Below are 27,002 nucleotides of genomic sequence, written 5' to 3'. Positions count from 1 at the left end.
GATCAGGTCTCTGTTCTTCGACTTCTTCCGAGCTGGTGTTTACCAGGGAGCCGAACGGAGAAGGCCTGGCCACTCGGCACGGAAGCGGGGCGGGGGGGGAGGGGAGCGCATTCGGGGCCAGAGGCTGAGACCTTATCGGGTCCCCATACATAAGACTTCCAACCCTCGTTCCTGAGCATGCGACGGAGCGACAGACAGGTGTCCCCTGCCCCTTCTCTCATCCAGTTCTGTGATTCAAACTGCTAAATGAGGGGTAGCGGGAATGGATACGTGCCCTACGGAAGACGGCAGCATAGAGTAACCCTCCGCAGCGCGGCGCGCCCTCCAGCCTAAGGCCTAGCTTACACCTTAACTCCGGTGGGAATGGGTTGCTGGGAGCGGATCGAGCCCAGTGGATGGCTTTGGAGTACGAAGTAGATCTGCCATCAGTTTCCGTCCTCTTGTCCCCATCCCTGCGTGGCGCCGATTAATGCCATTATGGATCTCGATCCTTCTTCTCCCGTCCGCGCCCCCCGACCCTCTCCAAGGTCGCTACCCCAGATTTAGCCTCCACTTTCCCCGGGACGCCGACTCAAGGGGCTGGAAGAAGCCAAGTGGGGTCCGGTTTTCACACTTTTATTGTAAAGCTCGGGAATAATTACACGGGTCTTTCATTGACAGCTCAGCAAACAAACCGGAAACGAACCGAACCGGAGGGGTAGGGGCGGTGCCTGCGCATGCTCGCGGCGGGGGGCGGGGGGCGGTCAGAGAAAGAGAAAGACAAGAGAGACAGAAATCATTACAAATCAACGGGATTGTGCTCGCAGCGCCAGGGACAGGGGTGGAGTAGGGGCGGAGCGGGGGCCCTTCCCGGGAGGAGCGAGGCGGTGGGAAGTGGCACGAACCAAGAGAAACACGACCCCAGTGTGGGCACCCGACGCGCCCAAAACCCCCCTCCCTGATCCCCACCCCCCCCAACACACGAGAGAGACACGGCCCCCCTCCCCACTCAGATAACCCGAGGAGACACAGTCTCCCCCTCCCCACGGGCAGACACACTGCCCGGAAACCCCATGGGCGAGACACAGTCCCCCCTCCCAGAGAAGTCCCACGTGGAGACGCCCCCTAAGAGGCTTTCTCTTGGCCAACACAAGCCAACCCAACACCAGGAGACAGCCCCCGTCCAGGGAAGAAATGGCTCCAGAGGCTGGGCCCTCAGGAGATAGAGGTATCCCAGAGCCCCTAGGAGAAAAGACAACTTAGAGCTGCCCAGTCTCGTCCCAAGTGCTGCAGGTCAGAGACACCCCGGAGGAGAGGTACGGGGAGGGCCAGAAACATCTCTTCCCAGACATGCTTCAGAGATAGCCCCCTTCCCTGGGAAGAGAGATGGCCCAAGACTGACATGCCTTAAATACTCCCAGGAACCCTGGGAGGAAAACAGGCTCCCCAGAGAGCCTGGGTAGGGGGGAGACATGCTCCCATGGTCCCCGGAGGGAATACATATCCCTCTAGAGACTCCCAAGGGGAGAGATAGGGCCTAGGGAGCCCCCAGAGGTGAGGGATGCCCCAGAGAGTCTCCCCGGGGGAAGTGAGACACGCTTCAGGGACCCTAGGAGAGAAGTATGTCCCCATATACCCTCCCCCAACCAAGAGACATGCTCTGAAGTAGGGGGTGAGGACAGACTAGGTCCCCTCTAGGAAGACACTGACTGGGTCAGGCTGGGTTTGAGCGGGGTCTCCTCTGGCCAAATGTCGCCTATTTGTACATAAAACTGTACGCGACACAAGCCATTGGGGAAGGGCTTCACGGACCTAGGGCCAACTGGAGTGATCCCCAGTGCTGTCACCCACCCCCTGCCCACCTTTGGTTTCACCTCTCCAGTGCCCAGGTGGTGACAGACTCAGTGCCCCGACCCCAACCAGGGGGCTAGGGGCTCTGCCTTCGCCTGTGGGAAGGGCTTCTCTGTGCTTCTCAGCCCTCCTGGCCACCTGGGCCACTCTCTTCCTTCTGGCTTCTCCATTGTGCAAAGTGCTCCTCTGCCCTTCCACTTAGTGCTCAGGGGCCTCCAAGACCAGGGCAGGGTGCCCAGGCCACCAGGGGCTTCCAAGGGGAGTCTGCCGACCCCAGGAATGCCTCCTGTCTGGACCACCCTCTCCACCAAGCAAATGGGCCGCATACAATCTTGCCAGAATCTTGAACTCCAGGACCCAGGACAGCCCTCAAAGCCACTGACCCACCAGCTGGGCAACTCATGTTACCAACTCCTCCAGTATTGCACCTGCCCCGTTTGTGCAGGGGGAAGGGGCTGTCTCTTTAACCAGCCCCAGCCCGCCTCCTGGGCCTCCCAGAGGGAAAGGAGCCTTTGGCCAATCCCTGGACCTGGTTGCTGCCACCCCAGCCCACTGTACACCCTGCCCTCCATAGAAGGGCTGTGGATGCTGGGGCCACCAGCCTAACAATGTTCTCCTTCCCAGCACTGTTACCCCAAGCCAAGTTAGGGGCAAGGAGCAGAGAATAAGGTGATTCTTCAGCCCCCTGGCTTTCAGGGGTGGAGGTGGGGTCTCTGGGGATACAGGAGTTAAGACCCCAGCAACACAGCTCCCAAAGGCACCAGACGACCCAGCAGCCTGTACCCACCCCTCCCACCCTTGGGCCGACCCCCCCAAGCTTAGACGAAGTCAAGCAAGGGCCATACCCTGAGTCTCCAGCCTCTCAGCCTGGGCCCCTGGGGAGCTGGAGAGGTATGGGCCAAGGCGGTGGGGTTTCTGGAAGGAAGGGGGACTGAGGCTTTGAGATGGCCACAGTGGGAGACGGAGGCTCTGCAGGATGCCCCTCACACCCTGGCCCCCTGAGGTGAAGAAAAGAATCCCACCTCATCATGGCTGACTGGGCTTCTCTGCCCCCCAATCTCCCCACCCCCATGGGACCCCTGACCCTGGCAAAGGGAAGCCCAACTGGAAGAAGGGGGCCTGGAGCCCAGGGTGCCCTGAGGCGCCCTTCCCACCCCCTGAGATCAAGGCAATGGTGGTTTTACAGGCTGACGGGTCAGTCATGGCAGGGGCTGGGGGTGGGGGGCAGAGAGGGGGCAGGGTGCAGGTACCCCCTACTGGGGGCAGCGACCAGCCACCCCCTGAACAAACCTTCCTGCTCCCAACTCACCCGACCAGGCCAGAGGCACAGTCATCCCACCCCTGTCCAGCTGCCCCCCACAGCCTCAGGGCCCCTCTGTGATGCTCATCTGGATGTGGGGGCCAGCCTGAGCGGGGATTCCCCCCACCAGGGCACAGCGTAACAGTTCCAAAAAAATAGAGATTTGTTTCTTAAAAAAAATTAAATAAAAGCCCAGCTCTGCTGATAGGCGAATGTTACCCTCACCCCCGCCCACCCTTTGTTTCCCTGGCCTGCACCCCCATCCCACCATGGCCCCAGGGGTATTTACAACATGGAACAGTAGAGGCCTGGGGTGGGGGGCACTGCGGCAGGGAGGAGGGGGCATAGGGCAGGTCCCCCCCAGAGGGGTCCCCCAAGACAACACAACATCAACAAGAAAAGTTGCAAATCAGGCAGAAATGGGGACATCATTCCAAGGTCCTTATATACAGACACTGCATGACCAGTGGGGAAGGGGGGGCCCCCAGATGGGACCAGGCATGGGCATGTGGCAGGCAGGTGGGCCGGCCCAGGAGCAGTACAGGAAGACAAGGCCTCTGCCCCACTCTCACCCCCATCCCCACCCCACCTTTGGTAACAACAGCCCTTCGGGGAGCCCCTGGCGGTTGAATTTCCTCTGGGAGTTCCCAGGGAGGGGGGCTCCCCAGTTCAGCCCTGCTGCAGGGCTGGAATGGGGGCATCCTATCCCCGCCCTGGTTGGCCATCCGGGAAACAATGAGTTAAAAGTGTGCTACCCGCCCTTGACTCCACCATCTGCCCAAAGTAAGGGGGTGCTCCCTGGAAGTCGAGGGAAGGGAGCCTAGTCATCGGAGAGGAGCCCTCTTGGGCATCAGCTGGGAGGAGCCCCTTAAAGGGGAAGAGGGGGCTCCCTAGGGTCTGGAGGATGAAGTGAGGGGAGAGGACCTGGACCCTGCATGGGGGAAGGGCCAGCGTGGTCATGAGGCCAGTACCCCATCCCCCACTCAGGGCCCTGGCCAGGAAGTCCACGCTGGAGGAGTCAGGAGTGGGGACCCTGGAATGGGCCCACCTGGGAGCTGGCCGGCGACTGGGGAAGGGATGGCCGGCCGGCCAGAAGGGGGCTCACAGGTAGATCTCGCGCTTGGCCGTCTGGGCAGATGCCGGTGTGGCTGCAGGTGGGAAGTCCGAGGTCTGGGTCAGGGGGATTTCCTCCAAGGTGGCCGAGTCCTTGCAGGAATCATGGCTACTGTGGGAGAAGGCACTGTAGGAGGGCAGGAGGCGCACGGGGGCCGTTTTGGTGTTCCGGTCTTCCGGGGGGCTGGGGCTGCCGGCGCCCGCAGGCTCCTGCCCTCCTCGGTCCTGGTAAGGCACGAAGGTGGAGAGTTTGAGGGCGCTGCTCTTGGTCCGGCGGCTGGGAGACGACTGGCCTGGCATCCAGCATGTGTCGGAGTGGCCAAACTCACTGCACTCGCGGGTACAGGTGCCCGTCATGGCGACATCAGGCAGAGGGCGCAGGTCTGCAGGGAAGAAAGGGGAGGGTCCTCAGGCAGGGCAGCCTCCGAGGGCTCTGCTCCATGGCCTCCCAACAGCACCTCCACTCTGTCTTGGAACAAGAGTGCATACCCCTTCCTGCCCACCAAGCTCACAGGCACACACACCCTCCCACCATCCACGGCGTGTGCACTCTCACACACAGCCTATCCTTAAATAGACACCTCCCTTCTTCCACCCTCACCCATCCTCCAGCTCTCCTCTCACACACCCACTGTATCTGCCCTCAGACAGGTGCACACATAACCCATCTATGCACTCTGTCATCTACCTCCAGACAGGCTGACACATGCACATCTACCCTCAGATAGGGATGAGGAAACCCCTATCCTCATTACAGACACAATCTCTTTCTCCCTTGTCGCCCCCTTCCCCCCACACACCCATAGCCTTCCCCTCAGATAGGCATGGACACACAAATCTACACTGGGCATCTCCATCCTCAGACAGAGGTGGGCACATATCTTCCTTCTGAGCCCCCTTAAGCCTCACCATGCCCCCAGCTGTCCTGAAACCCCACCCCAGCACAGCAAGGCCCCGCTACAAAGCCAGGGGTTCCCATAGAAGCACACACTCACATAACCACAAGCACGCTCATGCAGCCCCACCCCACCTTACTCTGGCCCCTACAGCAACCACCACCCCTGGCCTTGCCCCGGCTCCCTGCCCAGAACACCCACGGGAACAGGAGTTGGTCGCCTGACATCAGCAGTAGCCGGTGTGGTTGCTGGGCAGCCGGGGTCTCTATGGGAACGGCTGGGCCTGGAGCACTTCCTGTCACAGTTGCCCCCGTCCTGCCCTCTCTTGGGGACAGCACCAGGCGGTGACCTCCCCCCCCCCCCCCGCCAGGGACATGACTGAGCAGCGCCACCTGGGGTGGGGGCTCCCCTGGCACCACCCACCCTGGTTTGGTCTCCTGCCAGTGCAAAGTGAGAAGGGGACAGCTCTGTCGTTAACCCTCAAAGCACCCAGGCTCTTTAGCTCAGGGCAGAGTGGGGACCCAACATGGCATGGAGCAGAGCACAGGCACTGGGTGGGCGGGGCTGGGTGCTGGGCCGAGTCCCACAGACCCCAGACCCCAGAGTAGCTCCCACATACCTGGCAGTCCGCCTCAGGGCCTGCTCCTGCCAGCCGGCTCTGCGCGGGCACAAAAAGGACGAGACGGGCGTGAGATCGCGCATGGATGGGCAGGGTGGGGAGAGAGGACACCCTGAGACCTGGGGCCTGGGAGGTCAGATAAGAACCTGTGCCCGCGGGGCGAGGTGTGGAACCTTTCATCTTTTGGGGGGCTTCGGGACTTCGGCCTGAGGGAGGGGGCGAGACCTGAGGAAAGCTCCAAGCTGGAGAGTCTGTCTATCCCAAGGGCAAGCTGATTTAGGCTCCCCGCTGTGGGCTACCACAGATGCCTTCACACACACACGCACTGCACCCATACATTCTGACAACACATCCCCCATCTGTCCCCATACTGCTCCTGCCCAGACCTCACTTCTGCCATCACTCTCCAAGCTTCTCCCAGACAAGACTTTCCCCTCCCCAGCCCCACCACCCCTCTCCTCAGCCAAACCATCTCCTGCTCCCCCGGGGACCATCACACCCTTCTCTGGGCTCCTTAGAGCATCCAGGGTCCCTTGAGCATCCTCAAGGCCCTCTGACTCTCATTACATCAAAAGATTGCCTCAAGGCTCCCTCACCACTGTCTGAGCCCTCTAGCCCCCATTCTTGGGGTCCCTGTTCCCAGGAAGCAATATAGAGTAGTACTAAATGCAAAGTCTTTGGAATCAGAGAAGCCTGGGTTTGAATCCTTCCCAGCTTTGTCACTTCCTGTATATGACTTTGGGTAAGTGACTCAACCTCTCTGAGCCTCAGTTTTCTCCACTGTAAAGTGGGCACAATAAAGATCTCAGATCAGAGTAGTTATGCAGATTCAACGAATATATGCCAGAAAGCACTCTGCACAGTGATCACTGCTGACCACAGAAACGCTCAAGAGATGGAGGCTGTTTTGTAAGGTCTTGTCATCATTTTCAGGCTTCTACTCATTCCTGGGGTGCCTGACCATGCCAACGCCCCTCACCATTCTCGGGGTGCTCCATCTCTCCTATGCTGCCATCAGGGGTGGTGCGCTCATAGTGATCCTCCGGCAGAGCCAGGGGACCCAGTCGGGGCCCTGACGACGACTTGCTGGATGGCGTCTCGGACTCCTCCAGGCCACTATCGTAGTAACTATGCTGGGACGGGTCCTGGAGCTCCTGGGCCTGGCTGGTGGCGGAGAAGGTGACGCGGCGGTGAGGTAACTGTGGGGAGAGGAAGTGTCACTGCTGGCCGGCCAGCCTGCCCCACGGGCCCACCACCACACCAGGCTGCAGCCCCAGCCAGGCCTACCCCCAGAGCTTCTAGTCCTCTAGGCCTCAGCAGCAACCAAGAAGAGGCCCAGCCCCCCAGCACAGCACAGCCCCCCAGCAAGCAGACACCTTCATAGAGGACTGCCCTTCATTCTAGGACATCTCGCAGGACAGCCAGGACCACACACTGGAAGTCCTAACACAGCACAGGCCCCAGTGTTACGATAGCCCCCAGGCCAGCAACGATAAGCCTAATCCAGTACAACCACTTGTTAGAGCACAGCTTCCCAGTATTGGCACAGCCTCTCTCATTCCAGACAGCCAACACCAAAATAGCACAATACCAGCCAACTCCCCTAATTCCAGCATAGCCTCTAAACACCAGCAAGCCTCCAGTTTCTAGAACAGCTCCCTGAAAGCAGGACACACTCCTCATTCCAAAACAGCTCACCAATACCAGAACAGTTCCCTAATTTCCAAATAGCAGCTTCCAGACTCCAGCTCCTCACCTGTTTCATTGCTCCATAACTTCCTACTGCCTCCATCCAGTGGGGTTGCTAACCGCTTTCTGAGCTTCTGTTCCCTCGCCCCTGGTCTGCAATGCCCCCTGGTTTGTAATGCCATAGGCAGGACTCCCTGCTAAGTCCTCTCCCACTCAGCCCCTGTCCCCACTTGTTCCCCTTCAGAGAGGCCTGGGAGTGGAAAAAGGTGGGAAGGAAGAAGGAAAAGGAGCCTGATAACAAACCAGGGCACCTTGGGGGTGGGGTGGCAGAACAATGGAAACTCCCCAGCCCTCCACATCAGGAAACAGTATTAACTGAAGAGGGCAGGGCCCAGGAGGACCTGGGCATAGGAGGGGGAGGTGGCATCCATCAGGGATTCAGAAGACTGGCTTCAGATGGAGACTCCTTCTAGGAAACAGGAAGGAGCTTCTGGGAGGGGCTGCCGGCTTGGTGGAGACAGGATTTAGACTGGGAGCTGGGGTCGGGGGAGTGCAAAAGTGACAGGCTGCTTCCAGCCAGCAGCTCCGTCTGCCTGCCATGGGTTAATGATCATCCCAGGAACCTGGCAACCTCAGCCTGGAACTTGGCACAACCAACCAATCACCCAGATACCCACCTGGGACTGCCACTGGTTCTCCTGCCAACTAGAAATTAGGAGTTGTGGAGGGTGAAGACCAAGGGCCCCTGGAGGCCAGGGGTGGGAGCAGCCCATGCCCAGGCCCCTGCTGATGAGTCTCCAGGTTCCCTCTAATCCTCTGACTTTGTGCTGCTTTGTTCTTAAAACTCTCAATAGGAGATTATTGAGATGGAGGGTGGTCCAGGTTTGCAGACCCACCCTCCTGATACCCTACACAATTTGTGTCCCATTCAAGGCCGCTGGGGTGGGGGAGGGCATCAGCACAGGGAGCTGCCTGCCTACCTTGCCTCCCACTCCATCTTCAGGCACAGGCAACCCTTCTCGAGATCCATGTCGGGATCCAAAACACTGAAAGGTCTGGGTGATAACAGACAAGATCTCCCAAACTGACCTGACGATAGGTTCCAGGAGCTCTGGGAGGCACAGAGTAGCCTGCCTACACAGTTTTCTTTTTAGACATTAGCCAGCAGCCCTCCGTCCCTGCAGAACCTGCGCCTGGTAATCCAAGGCTGCAATCCTGCCTCCTGGAATACACATTACTTGGTCTTTTTCTATGATGCTTTTCTTTAAAATGGAGGGTTGGGTCATACTCAATACTAAATATTCCCTATAGTTCTATGACTATCAAATTTTAAAAAGTCTAGGGACTTCCTGGCAGTCCATTGGTTAAGATCCCACACTTCCACTGCAGGAGGCACAGGTTCAGTCCCTGGTTGAGGAACTAAGATCCCACATGCCGTGCAGTGTGGCCAATAAATAAATAAATCTTAAAAGCCTATGTCCAAAATCTGTCTCAAACACCCCAGTCCAGAAGTTCTAGACACTTCCTGGATATTTCTAGTTGGTGTCCCCATGGACCCTTCAGATTCAACATGCCTGAAACCAAATTCTTTTTCTTCAGTCAGCTTCTGCATGGGCAATGATCTTACCATTATCCCCCTTATCCAGACTCAGAAGGATGGTATCTATCTGGAAATCTTGGTAGCTCTCCCCTCACTCCCCACCCCTACCCCATATCCAATTATTCCTTGAGTCCTGTGGTCTTTTCTCCAGAACGTCAGCCTGATCCATCCATCCATTATTCCCTTCGCCACCATCCTTGCCTAGACCTTAGGGGTTCAGTCCTGTACCTTCACCTCTACCAACTTAAATCCACCATACACTCCAGTGAACTTTCTAAAACTAAGTTCACCCCAAATTCAAGAGCTTTCAGGGGCTCCTATTTCCTCTTAAGGAACTTTTGACAAGGCATCTATGTCCTCTATAGCCTACACCTTCCAATCTCCTGTCTCAGCTCCCCACTCCATCCTCCATTCCGTTCAGAGTCCCCTCTCTGCCCTCTCACTGCCTCCAGCTTGGTGACACTCACTCCTGCCTCAGGGACTGGCTCAGCCTCCCGTCCATCTCCTGCTCCTCACTTCATGAAGAGCTGGTTCAGGTGCACATTCCCCTCTCAGGAGCCCACTCCCATGTCTTCTCATACTACATGCCTCAAAGAAAGGGAGGGGACACCATGGTCAAATAAATGTGGAAAACCCAGAGTTATACAAAGCTTAACAGTTTCTCCCTTCTTGCAGAACTTTGTAGAGCCTTTATTAGGTTAATCTGAACTTAGTCAAAAAGTGCATAATGGAAAATAGCAGACTCTGGCAATCAGATCTCGTGATGATTTGAATTTGACTCCATCGCTACCTGGTTTTCATTTCTGTAAAATGACCTACTCACAAAGAGTTATGAGCGTTGAATGAGCTAATTCACATAAAATGCTTAGCATGGTACGTTGCACCTGGTAAAGACTCAAAAAAAAAAAAAAAGAAAGCGAGTAGTGGCAGAACAAGTTGGGAAAAGCTTTTCTACGTGGCATTCTCACTGGCGAGAAGCAACACCAAGATTCTCAACTGCCTCATCTTTTCACTTGTATGTCTTGTAGAAATATGACCATTTTTCCCTCAGGGTCTAGCACAGTGCTGAGCACACAGTAGGGATTCAGCCTATGTGTTTTGATGATAACAGCGGTATCATGACTTGGTTATGTTCAAATGTGCAGTGTGGCTCCATCCCTGGGTTGGTCTGGAGCTGAGTAAAGGATAATCCCTCAGACTTCGGAAAAGAAAAAGAGATGAAAGAGCTACAGGAACAGAAGAATGAGGGAGAGGCAGCGGCAGCAAGGAGAGGAACAAGAGAGAAAGGATGATTGGTCAGGAGCTGCCGGAGGCCACCCGAGAGATGCTTATTCGTCCAGGAGAAATGAGATGAAACCAGATTTCACTTCCCCATGCCCCACTCCTCCAAAACCCCCAGGATTTTTACTTTGGGGGTGCTCCAGGGCATTGGGGAGTTTGTGGACGGAATCAGAATAGAGAGCTGGCGCCTTGGACCTCCTGGGAGTGTCTCAAGCCTCTTCAGTCACCATGGACACAGGTTGCCTCTGGCCTCAGAGACTCCCCCAGGACCTGAGTCCCCTCACTCTGACTTTAGCCTCCTCCTTGGGCACAGCCAGCGACAGGGCAGACCCAGGAGAGCAAGAAGTGAGAGATGGAGAGAGAGAGAGTGAATGACAGCTAGCAGCTAAGGGTGGCCAGAGCAAGGAGCTGAAGGAAGGGAAGGGAGAGGGCCATCTAGAGTGCCTCAGCCCGGGTCAGCAGTGGGGACACAGAGCAGGTCGGCCCACGGCACTGGAGGATTCCCTCCCCTCTCCCTAGGCCCGCCCTCCCGGCAGCCCAGGCTGGTGACCCTGGTGGGAAGACAGGGCAAAACAGGCTGATTGCTGGGTGTTGAGTGGTACTGGGATGAAGAGGCTGGGAAAGGGACTTGGGAAGATCTTGCCTCTAGGGAAGTTGCCTAGTATAATTAAAAGGTTCTGTGCCTTCACCTGAGGCAGCCAGACTGTACTCCACCTACCCCTACCAGCTGCTCTGGTCTGAGCTCTATTGGGAACTGCTCAGTCTGCACAGAGGGGAAAGGTCAAGTCTTAGTCAGTGGAGAAAGGTCAGGACTTGGGTGTCTCTCCACCCGCTTTCTTGATGAAGGGCATCATTCCCAGGGAGGCCTCACAAACACGAGGGGAGGTGGACTTCCTTGGTAGTACAGTGGGCAAGACTCTGTGCTCTCAATGCAAGGGGCCCCGGATTTGACTCCTGCTCAGGGAACTAGATCCCACATGCTACAACTAAGACCTGGCCCAGCCTAAAGAAATAAATATTGTTTAAAAAAAAAAACAAAAAACCACGAGGAGAGGGATACACTGCTGGACAGCTCTATTTGAAGGGTGCTTCACCCAGACATGGACACGGTCATGGTCATGGGTTGGTGTAGGGGAAGGTGATCAATTAAGATACGGTTGGCAGAGAGGTGCAGGTCTGGGACATGGGGAGGGACAAAGAGCAGGGATGGGGACACTGAGGCAGGACCTCCAGACAAAGGTTTGTTTCCAGTCTCTCTCACTTCTTCTCTCACTTCCAGGAAAATAAGAAACCAAAACTCCAAAAATAGAGAACTTTATTATCAGGGGGAAGTGTTTGGGATGGGGGAGGAGGAATGGGGGGCCCAGCCCAGGAGTCTGGGGTGGGGAAGAGGGTAACACGCAGTACACAGAGAAGGCACAAAGGGGGGCCCCCCTCCCTGACAGAGTCCCCACCTGGTTACCCACCAGGGCCCAGGTCTCCCTGTGTCCCCTTCAGAGAAGCACCCATGGCTGGTCTCAGACAGAGATCCAGGTTTGAAGGAGACTTAGTCTCCATTTCCCTCCACGCTTCTGCCTCCAAACCCTTCTGCTCCCCTGCCCATCAGCCCCCACCTGCAGCACCCAGCATCTTGTCCTGTCCCAGGATGTAACAAACCACAGGCCTCTCCCCGTGGGGAGGGGCAGTGGGTGGGGGGGACACAGAACGCACCCTCCATTTTCACTGGGCCCAGCCCTCCAAGCCTGGGTGAGGCAGCAGGGTCATTGCCGGTCCCAGCATTCCCTGACCTTTGGTTCCACCTCCCACCATTGCCTTGGGCTGGTGAGCAGAGCAGGTTCAAGACACCAGCTCTGTCACTCCCACACCTCGGTCCAGATGGCCCCATGGTAGGGGTGGGGTGGGGGCTGGGGCGTGCTGAGCCTCAAGGGCTGGCCTACCTGCTTGCTGGGGTATTTGGGGGGGTTGGTGCGGTAGCTGTAGTCGGAGTACTGCTCAGAGCCCGTGGACGTCGTGTCCCCGGTGCCCACGAACGTGTTTGCAGGCGGCAGTTCCTGCACCACCTGGTGCTTCTTGGAGGCGGAGGGCGACTGGGGCTGCAACTGGATGGAAGGCAGTGGGGAATTAGAGCGATAGTGGCGACCCAGGTCAGGGCTGCCTGGTGGGTAGTTGAGGGGCAGGTGGATGCGTGGACTGTCCCCGGGGGCGTCGCTCATCAGGTTGAACTTGAGAGACTTCTGCAGGCCGGTCTCATCCTCATCCTCCACCGGTTTCACAGGCTTGGGAGACTTGCTCTTCTTGCCCTTGCTTTTGTTGCCCTTGGAAACTTTGCTGCTGGGCTTGGGGGCGTACAGGTCCCTGGTCTCCTTCTTGCCAGCCTGGTAGCCACTCTTGGCCTCCCGTTGCCGGCAGTAGCGCACGAGCACAGCCAGGGCGATGAGCAAGGCCACGGCCACGACACCAGCCACCACGCCAAAGAGGATGTTGCCGCGCTGCTTGGAGCGCTCGTATTCTGGGTCCCCAGCGATGTCGATGTCCAGCGGCGTGTCCAAGCTGTGGCCCAGTAGGGTCTCGAGCAGCGTGCGGTTGGCCAGAGTCTCGTTGACATACAGGTGGACCAAGGCTGTGCCGTAGCGTGGGGGCTTGCCGCGGTCACTGACCTTCACGACTAAGCGGTGCAGCCCGTGGTGGCGGCGCTCAATCTCCTTCTCCAGGGTGATGGCACCAGAATGTGACCCAATCTGGAAAAGTCCATAAGGGTTGCCACCAGCGATGCTGTAGGTCAGCTCAGCATTGACACCAGAGTCAATGTCCTCAGCTGTCACCTGGCTGACCGTCTCACCCAGACGGGTCTGGGGGGTCAGCAGCCGGTGCGAGGTGTTGGAAGGGGCAGTGATAAAAGGCGCGTTGTCGTTCTCATCCAGCACGTTGATGGTGACACCAACGTAAGCTGAGCGAGGTGGGACACCACCGTCCACAGCTTTCAGCTGGAAGGTATAGGTGCTTTGCTGCTCCCGATCGAAGCTCAGGCTGGAGAGTATGGTGCCCGTGCCGTTCTGGATAACAAAGTCACCATTGTCCTGCTCCACCGTGAGCTGCACCCGTGCGTTCTCCCCCTTGTCCCCATCAATGACAGTCACCATGCCCACTGGACTCAGTGCCGGCATGTTCTCCATCACTGAGAAGTTGTAGCCACTCAGCATGAACTTGGGGTCGTTGTCATTGCAGTCCAGCACGTTGACGAGGACGGTGGCTGTGCCCTGGAGACTAGGGCTGCCCCGGTCGGCTGCCACCACCTTCAACTCATAGCTTTCCCTCTGTTCCCTATCCAGGGATGTCTTCACCCGGATCTCTCCAGTTTCAGGTGAGATGGTGAAGAGGCCCTTGGCAGCTGGCTCAGGCTCCAGAGAGTAAACCAGCTCAGCATTGGAGCCCGAGTCGGCGTCACTGGCAGTGACCTCAGCAACCACTTCACCCGGCTTGTTGTTTTCTGGGAAAGCGACCTCAGTGACGCTCTGGGTGAAGACAGGCGCATTGTCATTGACGTCCACCACCTGCACCTTGAGGGAATTGGTGCTGGAGAGTGGCGGGTTGCCAGAGTCCACGGCCACAATCTCGATGGTGTAGTCTTTGACCTTCTCATAGTCGAGCGGGGTGGTGGTTTGCAGGAAGTACTTCTTCTTGCTGTCACTTCCCGTCTCGCTGGCCTGGCGGAGTTGGAAGGGCACATCACCTGCTACCACACAGGTGACAGCCGCATTCTCTCCCTCGTCTCTATCAGATACCTGCACCAGGGCCACAGCTGTCTCTTCCGCCACATCCTCTGAGATGTTGGCCATCCCGTCCTGGTGCGTCACCAGCCCTATGCCACGGATCTCAATGGTGGGTGCATTGTCGTTCATGTCCTTCACACTCACCACCACCTGGGCTCGGGCACTCTTGGGGTTGGTGCCACGGTCCTTGGCAAGCACCGAGAAACGCAGGGTGCTCAGGTCCTCACGGTCCACGGGGCCCTGCACAGTGATAAGTCCGGTGTTCCTGTCCAGTCGCAGAAGGCGTCTCACGACTTCAGGTGCCTGGTGGAAAGTGTAGTCGATTTCTGCGTTGGCACCTTGGTCTGAGTCGTTGGCCTTCACCTACAGGGCAGGGGTAGAAACGAGGGAAACAGGGCTGGGTTAGCTTGGGGATAACAAATTAAGGGACACCAGGGCTGCCTTTCCAGGGAGCACAGCAGACATGACTAATCTAATAAGGCAGCCTTTCCAAAAGCAGCGCGTGTGAGCCCTGCCCTTTCCCAGTTCCTGACACTGTAGCTGATATTACTGATCTATTTTCCTGAAGAGCACAGATAACAGCCCACAAATCCTCGATGGTGCTGCAGGCTTACTACTAGAGATGGGACAGGGCAGAACTGAACTCTACTTATCATTTCTATACTAGTCCACCCAAACGTGGGGATGAGGATCCAGCTAGCAAGCAGGGTAGCCCTTCCACCCAATTTAACTGACCTTCAACCCTTCTGAAGAGCTGGGAATGTGTGAGTAGTAGAGCTGGTGTGTATGTATGGCATATGTGTATAACAGGCATGCATGAACATACACGTGTTGTGACTATGTGAGAAGGTATGTGTGTTTGTGTACGTGTGTGTTTGTACATGAATGGAGACCCACATGCCCACCTGGAGGCCACAGGTGAGGGGACTGCTTTTTTTGAAAACAGCCAGATAGGGATGTGGGTCAGAGGGAGCCCGCCAAGCCAGGCCACTACCCTTGTCAAACCGGGGAAACCTGTTTCAAGTCTCTTCCCCTCCCAGGTCTGGTGCTGGCTAGGCACCAACTTGAAGAATCCAGCCGAGCCTGCGGCCAAGAAGGAGGGACTGGTGCAGGCCACAGAGCCTGCTGGCAGCAGGCTGGGCTCCCAGCATCAAACAACGAACTGCCTGTCCCTCTGCAGCGGGCACGCCCTCCTGCGCTGAGGCCGACGCGCACCCGGCCCAAGTCTACACAAACACGGGTGGTGACGGAGCAACAGGAGCCAGGTGGGAATGGCCATGAGGGAGCACCGGTCAGGCAGAAACATGCGACCTAGAGTTAGGTCACAGCCCAGCAGAATGCGTTGGCAGTGTGTGTGGGGAGATGAGAACAGATGGGTGCAACTAGGCAGTCTCTGCAGAGCAGAGCAACAGAGTCTTATGTTCAAATCCCAGGTCCACTGCTTCCCAATAACGTGACCTTGGGCCAGTGATTTAACATCCCCAAGCCTCAGTTTACAAATGTGTAAAAGGAGGATAATAATAGAACCTATTTCACAAGGTAGTGATGAGGATTAAATGGGATGATATTGGTAAAAATGTCTAACACTGCCTGGCATGTGCCAAGGGCTCCCTAAACACCATGTATGTCTCTTTTTGTTCATCCATTCAGCCGTCCACCCGTTCACCTCTGAAAATCAGTGCTGACACTCTATGGGCCACTGCTAGTGTCTTTCCTTCCCATCAGGATTTTTTTCTGACAGTAAAGACACGTGGGTCAGGATTCCCAGCTGCTTGATCTCTGCTCACTCCTCTAACAGTTTCTATTCGCCCCTCCATCCCCTCAGCCTGTCACCGACTTTTCATTATGATTCCCACTGTCTGCTTCCCTGTCTCTAGCTTGGTCACCCACCTCCTTATCCGCCTTTTGTGTCAGCTTACCTCTCTCTCTGACTCTTGAATTCTGTCTCTCTCTCCCATCTTGCTCAGTTCTTCAGCCTCTTTCCCACTGCTGGTTCTCTCCTATCCTCTCTTTTCTGCTCTATCTACCTGTAGCCTCGTCTATGCCCCATTGTCCTGCTTCATCCAACTTCTTGACTCTTATACCCGTGGGCTCTAAAGTCAAACTGTTGGACGTGGCCGAGGTGGGATCTGAATACATCAGATGGGTGACATGAGGAAAGTTTCCTAATCTCTGTGGGCTCAGTTCCCCATCTGTAAAATGGGATAATGCTTACTTTGTACTGTGGGGATTAAATGATATAATACACAGAATGTATTCAGAACAGCGCCCAGCACCTAGGCTATGATTAGTCACCATCCCCGACTGTCTGTCTCCCTTCTCTCTGTCTTTCTTCTACAGATCCCAGTCCACCAGCCACTAAATAAAGGTCCAAACTCCCCCTGTGCCCTGCTTCAGTTTGGGGATGTAGAAGGAATGGTTTCCCAGAACAGCTAACGGTGTGCAGGGCAGTCTGAGCCCTCCTTAGCTCCCTCACATCAAAGACAGACAACTTCAGCCCATGGGGAAGGAGAAAGGCTCTGGGGCTGGCAGGAGGCCAGGGCTGAGATGACAGCACGAGATACACCCACCTGTCTGCAGGGACGCTTTCTTTGCTCCCTCCCAGGCCCTGGCCCCGCCAAGCTGCCCAGCCCGTGGGGCAGTTCCCACGGAAAGGGGTGCTGAGAACTGCAACAGAGGCCACCAACCCCCCAACTGTGCCCAGCACCCCATACCCATGGGTGCCCAGTGCCTAGGGGAGGAGACAGATGTATAGATATCTGAGCACAGTTTCTAGAATTCTGAGGACTCACCTGGCTAAAATGACTTCATTTGACTGTCAGGGATGGGCAAAGGTAGGCTGTGGCTTTCAGCCTCGGGAAACTCTCATCTGGCTAACGGGCCCCTGGTTGGGAAGATATTCCCATCTCTGGAGAGAATCTACTTGGACAAAAGGCGATTCATTTGTTCAGCTCGCTTGGCTGGGGAGGAGAATGTCATTTGACTTGGGAGGGGGTTTCACTTTGCAGAGGTTTCTCCAACTTGACTCCGCCTCAGGGACGGGGGATCACTGTTCTTATGCTGTGTCACTGTCACGTAAATAGCTTGACAGAGGAAAGTCACTCCCCTGCTGGGGTGTGGTAGGAAAGTCTCACCAAGCAGGGGCTGGGAAAAGAGATCTCGCTGCAGTATTTTGACCGTTTTGCCCTTAAGTGAAGGGAATTCTCATGAGGTTGGGGTGGGCTTCCATTTCTAAATGGAAGTCAGCCACGGGGTAGAGCAGGGAAGACGTAGGGTAGAGTAGACCCAGGGTAGAGTGGGTCACCCTGACAGACGGAGGGGCCTCTCACCTGGATGACTGAGTGGCCTATGGGGCTGTTCTCAGACAGCTCAGCCTCGTAGGACGGCCGCTCGAACTTGGGGGCATTGTCATTGGTGTCGAGCACGGTGACCCGAAGCAGGGCGCTGCTGGCACGTGGGGGGTTGCCACCATCCTGCACCTTGATGGTGAGGTCGTAAGAATCCAGGCGTTCCCGGTCCAGGTTGCCCATCACGATGAGCTGCGGCTGCTTCCCCTCCTGGTCCTCTGCCACCTGCAGCCCAAATAGCTCCTGGGCCTCGGGCCCCACCTGCAGCTCATATGACGCCACACCGTTGGGGCCAGCATCTCGATCCGAAGCCACCGGGATGGAGAAGAGTGAGCCGATGTTGGTGTTCTCGGGGATGGGCAGCGTGATGACTGGCGAGGCGAAGTTGGGCGTGTTGTCATTGATGTCCTGAACCTCTATCTGGCCCTCCAGCAGCCGGGGGCTGCCATTCTGCACAAGGTCCGTGATAGACACCTCAAACTCCAGGATGCAGGGCTCACCAGGGAGCTGGTTCTGGCATTCACGGAGCCCCTCACGGTCGATAGAGGTCTCGGTGGTAAAGATGTCGCCCGTCTTGCCATCCACCCGCAGGTACGGGGCGCCCACCTCTAGTTTGTACAGGTGGCCCACGTCGGGAAAACCGTAGTCAGCGGCGAGGCTCCCGATGAGGGTATTGGGCGGCTGTTCCTCAGCCACCTTGTACACCACCCGAGTGGCATGGCCCGGGGACGGAGCCAGCAGCAGCAGCAGTGCTAGCAGCAGGGTGGGCAGCAGCAGACGTCGCTCCCCGGGGCCTGGGCTGTGCCTCAGGGGCCCCATTGGGGCAGGCTCCAGAATCAGGAGGGCTGTAAGGGGGAGAGACAGAACAGAGTGGTCAGCTGGGAGGAGAGCCCAGGCTCTGAGGGCTGCCCAGAGCCGCCCCCAACTCCCCCTCTCCCACCCACACACTGATCTCCAGGAGAGAGAATACTGATTCCAGGACCCAGAACCCGGAGTCTCACCCACAGCCCAGCGTAGCAGCGGTGTCTGCTCCAGCTGGAGGAGCCGGTAGGCGCCGGAACAGGTCTAGAGCAGTTCCCGCCCCTGGAATGCCCGGACCTACCTGACACTCCCTCCCTCCCTGCTCTCTGCCCAACACCTCCTTCTCACCAGCATCCTGCCTTAGTCACCCATGCTAATTACCCTGATACTGAGATAGGGAGAGACAGCAAGTGCAAGGGCGAGACCTGGAGCCCCCCACCCCCTGCCGTGAACACAGTAGGAGAGAGACGCAGGAACCCTCACATTCCCCAGACCCCAATCATCACCACCGCCCACGCTGAGGGCCGCTCAAGTTGGCTGCAGGCAGAAGGGATGACGTCACATTCCTATCCCTTCTGAGATGCCAAGTCAGTGTGCGCATGTGAGGTAGGACATCTCAAATGCCCTTCTGACACTAATCACCCTGCTAACCAGGGTGCCCACCCCTACAAAGGGCCAGCTTGAACAGGGCCCCAACTGAGGCTTGCAAACAAGGTTGAGGAATAGGGGGTTCTCCCTCCCCGACCTCCTTGCAAACACACATGCCCCTGAGCATGGACACCTGTGTGTGCACACACAGCTCCTCCGCCTTCACTCTCCACGGGGGCGGTGGGGAGGAGAGACATGGGCAGGTACGTGGAAGATAGCAGACGTCAATACTGGGGTCAGGGCAGTCAGTGGTCAGAGCTGACTAGCCCTGGAACTGGCATTGGGAGCCGCCCTGGCCTGTCCTTAGAAACTAGGAGTCCAGCAGGTCTAACTGGGATTGGGCTGCCTATGACACGAGCAGCCTTGCCCAGACCACTTCCCACACGTCTGTTCAGTCTCCCAGTGTGTATCTGGCCCCTGCCTCACACCTGGCCCCTCCCGGCCTTAACCGGTCCAGCCCCATCTCGCATCTGCCTCTCCCTGCCCACCCCCAAATCCTTCCAGTGAGAGGCCTGTATGCCCCAGCCAACCACAATCTGCACCGCAGTCACGACAGCAGCTTGCTGCTCCTGCTGGTCTCCTCAGCTTTGAGCTGTGTGTCAGCAGACTCCAGCTCAGTACCAGCCTCGACTACCTCCTCTTCTCCAGCACCACCACGCCACAACCAGCCCTGCTTTGCAAATCCAAAGTCTTTGGCCTGGCATCTTCAACAGAGGCTCAGGCTGGATCTCCTGTCCCCAGCTCCTTGCCTGCCCCCGGAATAGGTGCCCCGCACCTGGAAATCCTACTCAGGCCCTGTCACAGGCCACACCCACCCCACTGAAGGCAGCCGCTGGTCACCCGGGAAGCCTTCCCAGCCTCTTCAGCCCACAGTGACCTCTCCTTCCTCCAACTCACAGCCACTTATTGTGTGTACCAATCCCTCGGCAATGAATCACCGTGCAGCCGGGGACACCGCCCGCCTGTGTTATTCAGTCCCCATATTGTGCACCTAGTCCTGTGTTCTCCACCTCCCCAAGCATGCTGAAGGAAGGGACAGGGCTCCCCGCATTCATCCCCTTCCCAGAGCTGGGCTCACTACAGTGCTCATTCATGCTTTCAGGGAACATTTATTGGGTACTTAAAATGTTCCAGGCTCTATGGAACACAGTGGAACACACTGCTCTATGGGCAGTGGAACACAGCAGTGAACAAGACAGAGGCAGACTGTCGTTGTGGAGCTGACCATTCTAACTCAAGACTAGTTGTCACTTTTGTTGGGTTGTACCCATTTGACAGGTATAGGGCAGCAGGATGGAGACAGCAGGGACCGTGACATCAGGCAGTCTGAGGCAGACCCCAGCTGCCCACGTCCTGACCATGTGAGCTGCAGCAGTTGATTTAGAGCCTCGGTTTCCTTGTCAGTAAAATGGGAATATTACTACCTCTTTCCTAGGGAGTTTGAGATCATGTGGGCTGAATGCCTAGCACATGGGCACTCAACAAACGCTCCCTCAAAGCACTTACAGTTGTAGTTAGGTAGCTGTTTGGGGAATAATTTGTGAATGGTTTGTCTTTCTGTGAGCAGAAACTAAGAGAGCCTCTGCTTTGTTTACTCGTATATCCATCCTGAGGGCCTCGCCCTGGACCCTGCACACAGTTGCTGCTGCTGCTGTTTAGTCACTAAGTCATGTCCAACTCTTTTGCATGCCCATGGACTGTAGCCCGCCAGGCTCCTCTGTCCACGGCATTTCCCAAGCAGGAATACCAGAGTGGGTTGCCATTTCCTTCTCCAGGGGATCTTCCTGACCCAGGGACTGAACCCGGGTCTCCTGCATTGGCAGGTGGATTCTCTACCACTGAGCCACCAGGGAAGCCCCTCCGCACAGCACAGTGGGTGCTCAGCCTCAGCTTATGAATGACCGCGATTATTTTAGCTAACCTATCCTGGAACTTGGTGTGTGTTCACTGCTCGTCCTCATCCACTTTCTCCACTCCATTGAAGACCCCCCGGGCTCTGATCTAACCCTTCTTGTGTAGGTTAGATCTCAGCAAATGGTCATTGAATGCAGATTCCTTGCACAAGCACAGCCCCTCCCTGGTCGTTTCTCCCACTAATAGGCTCAACACATGTGAGGCTGTTATCAGATGAGTAGTGTGTGTTTGTTCCCAGCTGCAATCTTAATCTCTTTAAAGGAGAGAGGAATTTATCTGACACTCGATTTGGATCCATCCTTCAGCCATTTCCCCTCTCCGCATGGACCTGGCACTGGGCTCATCTTACCACCAAGCCCCAACCCAAACACACCTATCTCCAAAGAACCTCACTCTCTTCTGGGCACCTTATTCTGTCCTCCCTTGCACAGCACACACACAATATGGGATCACTGTGAGCACCAACTCCAAGTCTTGGCTGGGTGGGGCTTAAACCTGACAAAGAGGAGAAATAAAGCAGTGACGGCCTGCCTCCACTCACTCTCTCCAGATCAACCTTTTAGAGTCACATCCCCCTTAGTGAATTTTATGAAACTACATGGCAGATTTTTCCAAGAAGAACGAATGTTCACAAATTTTGGCTACAACTTCAGAGGTCCGTGGTCTGGCAGTGTCAGGGTGACTTTGATTTGTAGCTGCTCTAAGAGCTACAGATTAAGCACTATTCTTGGGGGCTTCCTTCCCCATCTCAGGTCACAACCAGGGGGGCTCTGACCCCTCAGGCCTCCCAGGCAGCACAAACATAGCGTGTTTGTGACACATTCTCCCCACCTCCCGCCTGCCTCCTAATACTCATACACATTCTCTCACTCACGCTGTCACCCTTGCTCTGTCGCTCAGTCGTGTACGACTCTTTGCGACCCCATGGGCTATAGCCCTCCAGGCTCCTCTGTCCATGGAATTTTTCAAGCAAGAATACTGGAGCCGGTTGCCATTTCCTTCTCCGGGGAATCTTCCCCATCCAGGGATCAAACCCACGACTCTTGCATCTCCTGCACTGGCAGGCAGATTCTGTGACACTGAGCCACCAGGGAAGCCCCCCTGTCACCCTTAGGAGTCAGGAAAGGATTGTGGCATCTAACTTCTGATTGGGAGGAACACTAAAAAGGAATATCCAAGGCAAAGATGGTTGGGGGCAGGGGGAGTTTCCAGGGGTTGGGAGAGGCTTGCCCAGAGTAGGATCAAGAGCTGAAGAAGGCTAGGCTCTTTAAGTACCTGAAGAGTCCCTTTAAAATGAGTACAATCTGGCCCCACCCTTAGGAATTCTGATTCTGGAAGAGGGGCCTGGAGAAACCCCCCAGGCAGCAAGGTGGAGGCAGCAAGGGTCTGGAACCTTCTGGGAACAACCTTGAGGTACTCTAGGTCTTTGGAATTAAGAATGAAGTATAATTTCTGTCATCACCTTTACCATCATCATCTCTAACACTCCCAGAGATTCTACTACATTTACATCCATTTCCCATTTAATCCTCCCAATCCTCTGAAATGGGTCCTGTTTATTATTACATGGCTTCCCTTGGTACAGATGATAAAACTGAGGCTCAGAAAGAATAACTGCCTTAGGTCATAGAAATAGTAAGCTGAAAAGTTAAAGTGAAGTTGCTCAGTCGTGTCTGACTCTTTGCAACCCCATGGACTGTAGCCTACCAGGCTCCTCCGTCCATGGAATTTTCCAGGCAAGAGTACTGGAGTGGGTTGGCATTTCCTTCTCCACGGGATCTTCCCTACCCAGGGATTGAACCTGGGTCATCAGCATTGCAGGCAGACACTTTACCAACTGAGCCACTAGAGAAGCCCCTAGTAAGCTGAAGAGTTGGGATTTGAGAAATAAGAATGCCTTCCCACATGAGTTGAGAAAAGGCTGGATGGAGGAAGAGAAATCAACAGAAATCACTGGTTGCTATGTACCCCCCCTCCCCCAACACACACACACACACAATCCCTGGGTTGCCAAACCTGCAGGGCAAGGAGTGAAAGAGAAAGAGAGGGTCTAGGGTTCAAGGACGGAAGGACTCCAGGCCTCCCTGGATGCAGGGAGAGAGAACAGAACAGCCAGGAGTGGCAGTGAGGCAGCCCTTCCTACTCCTGCTCCCACCATCCCTGAACTTTGTCCTGGTGGTTGGTTACAGGGAGTCATTAGTCCCAGACGGCAGCCTCTGAAGCCATTAGTGCCTTATCTGCCCTTGCCCAGGCACTGGCTGCCTTCCCGGCAGGGGTGTCCCCACCTCCACCTGGTGACACTGGGAACCCAGGACCCTGAGCAGTCAGAGCCTCAGGAGGGTCAGTGACTCATTCTTCTCAGGCTCCACGAGCACAGTGAAGTGGGAGGGCAGAGGCCAGGGAAGGCCAAGGAAAATGCCATCTGTGTCAACATCTGGGCAGGAAGGACGGCTGTGGGGGTCACCTGGAACCTTCATTGCCAGCCCACCTCGGGGACCAGGGGCCATTTCCTCCTGAATGCTGTGGCCAGAGAGGAAACACACATGGGCAGATGTCACAGCCCCAGAGGCCAGGTCAGCTGTGACCCCCACCCCTGCAGTGTAACAAACAGCCACCACCACTGCGGGCACAAAACACTGAAGGACAAAGCAAACATCTGGGAGAGGAGGGCAAGCAAGCTGGGCTGTATGGGGTGGAGCTGCTCACAGGCTTCCCACAGTGAATAAGTGCACAGCCCTCAGCTCCTCTCCCTTCTCTTTTACAACCCTCTATTAGCCTCTGTGGGGTTTCCAGGCACCTGCATTCTTGAGTCAGATTGTCAGAGTTCAAACCCTTGTTCCACCACTTGCTAGCTGTGTGAACTTGGCCAAGTGACTTTACCTCTCTGAAGATATTTCTATATTGTGGAATGGAAATAATCCTGCCTCTTGAAATTATTTGGGAGGATTAAATGAGAGCTGATACATTAAGGTCTATTGTAAAGGAGCGATATCTTTCTACCTAAATGGAGCATTTCATTTCCAGCATCAGACACACAGTAGGTGCTCACTGGTTTCATCAATAAGGGAACAAATCCCTTGCCAGCTGGGAAGACCTATGAAGGCAAGGGTAGTTGTGTATCTTACTACAGTATTGCATCCTCATCACCCACCATGGGCCTTGGCAGACAGTAGGAGCTCAATACATGGTTGAAAGAATCTCTGCAGCACCAACTATGCTTTCTTATGGTAGGGGCAGCCCTCACCCCATGTGAGGATCTCCTCCTTCCCCATTTCCTCTCCCCAGCCCTGACTCCTGCTCAGCTCCTCCCTCCATCCTCCCAGACCCTCTCCTGACCCTTCCACCCACACTCCGAAGCAGTTAGCTCACCATCTCTACCTAGCCCAGGTCCCGTGACCAAGTAGCCACAGCAGCAGAACCTCTGCCAGCAAGACGCCCCTTTCCAGCTGAAATCCCTTTTGGGGGTGGGGACTGGGTGGGAGGGAAGGGGAGAAACTAAATGCAGCCAGAACTGAAACCAGACCTGCTCCCCTGCCATCCTGCTCGGCAGTCTCTGGAGGCCCTTCTCATCCCTCTCTCCTCGATCCACTCCATGCCCTGGTCTAGTTATAATTACAGATCTCAATCCTCCGAGACCCCCACATCAAGCAAGTAACACTTGCCCCACCCCTAACCCACACACACCTAGACCTCTGGCTGTCACAAACACCTTCTGGGCGCCCTCTTTCCAGGCAGCTACCAAGGGTTAGCTCAAAGCAGGTAATGGAAGGCTCTCGGCGTCTTCCGGCACGACATCCTGGACTCAGCCGGACAGGCCGGAGCAGGCAGACCCCAACCTACACCGCTGCGGTCAGCGGGCGCTCGCGGCACACACCCTGCGTTCGGGGCATCTCCTCCCAGAGGACACTGGAGAGTGTCGGGGGTGGGACAGCGGCAGTTCTTCCAGCATCCTCGGGATCGCTCGGCCCCACCCCACCCCCACCCTCACCCCCGCGGCGCCGGGCCTCCCCGAGCTCGAGGCGAGACGTGAGTGCGGCGCCGGGAGAATGCGCCTCACCAGCGGGCCCCAGGCGCCCCCTGCCCCAGGGGCCGCCGCGGGGAATCCCTCCTCCTCCGCACTCCCGGTCTCAGCCTACGGACCCCCACAAGCCGGCGTCGCCGAGAGCCGCGCCGCGGGCGCCGGGAGGGGGCAGGGAAGGAGCCGGCGCCGGAATCACAAAGCGGCGAGCCCGGCCCGGAGGAGAAATTTTCGTAAAACCGAGCCTCTTGCGGACAGCAGAAAAGGGGGCTTTACCCTACTCTCAATCATGAAAGATGTCAGAGCCGCTCCGAATATTTCCTGCTAGAAGGAATGGTCGCCGGCCACTGCTGAGAAACAGAGGCCAGAAGTCTGGGCTCCCGAGGGTAGGTGGGGGGAAGGAGTGCGAGTCCTTGTCGCCTGCCAATTCTGCTCCTGCGCGTGCCGCGCGTGCCCTCCTGGTCCCAGGGCCTCGCCCGCGCACAAGACTCTGGCCTGCAGCCGGGACCTGGCGCAAGGGACGCCCAGGTGTGAGAGAGACACAGGTGTGTGGGACCCAGGTCTACTGGGGATCCAGGTGGTTCGGAGAACGCAACTGAATGGTCCGAAGAGGGTCGCAAACACTGCCCAAGGTTGGCACCCTTTGCAAAAGGGCCTAGTGCCCCGGAGCTTTGGGGAGGCGGGGTGGCGCGGCCTGCCAGGTCCAGCTTGTTCCGGGAATACCCAGCCGGCCGGCCCGGGAGTGGGGGTGGGGGAGGCGCCGGCGGGGAAGCTGGTCCGGCCAGCCCGCCCCTAGGGTTCCCGCCGCCGATATTTACACTGCCTGTATCGTGATAAGGGGAAGGGGCGCTAGGGGCTCTCCCAGCGGCCCGGCAGCTTCCCAGGACGGAATCTGGCCTCTGAGGGAGAGGGACAGAGCGCGTGTGTTTGTGTGTATACCCCGCAAGGTGTAATATGATATTGTTGGTGGAAGGTGTGTGTGGAATCCAGTGTTAAGATGTGGGAAGCAATAAACTGTGTTTGTGACCGTGAAGCGCTGTTGTGGGTGCCACTTGCTGTGTTAGGGTGTATGCCTTCAAGGCGTGTGCGGAAACACTGGGTTCTGTGTTTATGGGTGCAATCGAGGGGTGCAAGCAAGACGCGTTGTGTACCTGTGTTCTGGCCAAGGAGTGTAACATAATTTATGTTAGGGTGTGTTCCTTAAAGGAATGTGTTTGTGACTGGGTTTTGAGTGTTCATCTGGCGAACTGTGGCCGTGACACTCCTGTTTTAGAGCACGAGATTGCGTTTGTGTGTCCAAGTCGCCGAATGTCACCCTCGGTTGTGTTCTATTGCTTTGTCGGACCACAGGTTGTGTGTCCGTGCCGCTGAGCGTGCAGGCGCTGAAGCGGATTCTCAGCTAGTGACGGTGCCCCAGCGGGCGCTGGTGTGCGGGAGGTATGCCTGTGTGCACATATGTATGTATGTGTGTACATATGTCCGTGGTCTGGCCCTCCGGGTGCCCGCGGGGAGCTGGACGCGCCTGAGTGATCCGAGCCGGTCGCCCAACAAGTGTGTGTGCTTGTGGATGAGGGTCCTTGCTTGCTACGTCCTCGGGGAATGCCCCCCCAACTGGGGGCTGCGCTCTTGCCCCAAACCATCTCCATCTCTCGCGCTCCCGGAGCCCCCTTATCCTCGCAGCTCCAAGCGCACCGGGGTGCAGGGCGCCTAGGCTGGGGTCCAGTCCAGCACTCCCTCTCCTCGCTCGGCTTCTTGCGGCGGACCTTGGAGGCCAGGGTGCCCCGGCCGCAACCCCCACTCCGAGCTTCCAAACGCCCCCACTTCCACCCCGGCACGCGGAGCACCGACTGGGCCCCCGTGGCCTCGCTCGGCCGAGCGCCCCTCCCTCGGCTCCCGCCGGCCATGGCCGCTCACGGGCGGGAGCCACCGCCGCCTCCACCGCCACCGATCCTTACCCGACTCTGGGCAGCGCCGGCCGCGGGCCCTGCAGTCCATGAGCCGCCACCGGCCCCGGCCCGGGCTGCGACTCAGCACGGCTCGGGCTGGCGCTGCGGTTCAGGCTTGGCTCCGGCTGGCTTTGCGCGCAGCAGCCCCGGCGGCTTCGCGTCCGCGCCGCGCTCCCGCTCCCGGAGTGTGTGAGGCGGCGGCGGCGGCGGCAGCGGCGGTGGCGGCGGCG

At 56.9% G+C, this 27,002-nt stretch overlaps 1 protein-coding gene and 1 non-coding gene across 5 annotated transcripts; both read right to left on the bottom strand.

The window, feature by feature from the left end:
• Positions 1-599: 599 nt before the first annotated feature.
• On the bottom strand, positions 600-27,002 carry PCDH1 (protocadherin 1). 4 transcript variants are annotated; one of them, XM_006062652.4, is made up of 6 exons: positions 26,782-27,001; positions 17,428-18,290; positions 12,266-14,461; positions 6,738-6,957; positions 5,759-5,797; positions 4,495-4,626 (listed from the first exon to the last, which is right to left on the bottom strand). In XM_006062652.4, exons 1-5 carry the CDS (start codon positions 26,819-26,821, stop codon positions 5,772-5,774), a joined length of 3,345 nt encoding a protein of 1,114 aa, XP_006062714.4. In that variant the 5' UTR covers positions 26,822-27,001; the 3' UTR covers positions 4,495-4,626; positions 5,759-5,771. The 4 variants fall into 4 exon arrangements, with proteins under 4 accessions (XP_006062711.4, XP_025148318.3, XP_006062712.4 ...); XM_006062649.4 differs by lacking the exon at positions 5,759-5,797 and having other exon boundaries at positions 600-4,626; positions 26,782-27,002; XM_025292533.3 differs by lacking the exons at positions 5,759-5,797; positions 26,782-27,001 and adding an exon at positions 25,103-25,121 and having other exon boundaries at positions 600-4,626.
• Positions 22,589-22,660, bottom strand: TRNAC-GCA. Its single transcript has one exon. It is a non-coding gene; the product is annotated as a tRNA-Cys (tRNA).

This window comes from Bubalus bubalis, chromosome 9 (genome assembly GCF_019923935.1).
Source record: "Bubalus bubalis isolate 160015118507 breed Murrah chromosome 9, NDDB_SH_1, whole genome shotgun sequence".
Lineage (NCBI taxonomy): Eukaryota > Metazoa > Chordata > Mammalia > Artiodactyla > Bovidae > Bubalus > Bubalus bubalis.
The sequence above is the reverse complement of the archived record's forward strand: the minus strand, read 5'-3'. Positions and strand labels throughout refer to the sequence as shown.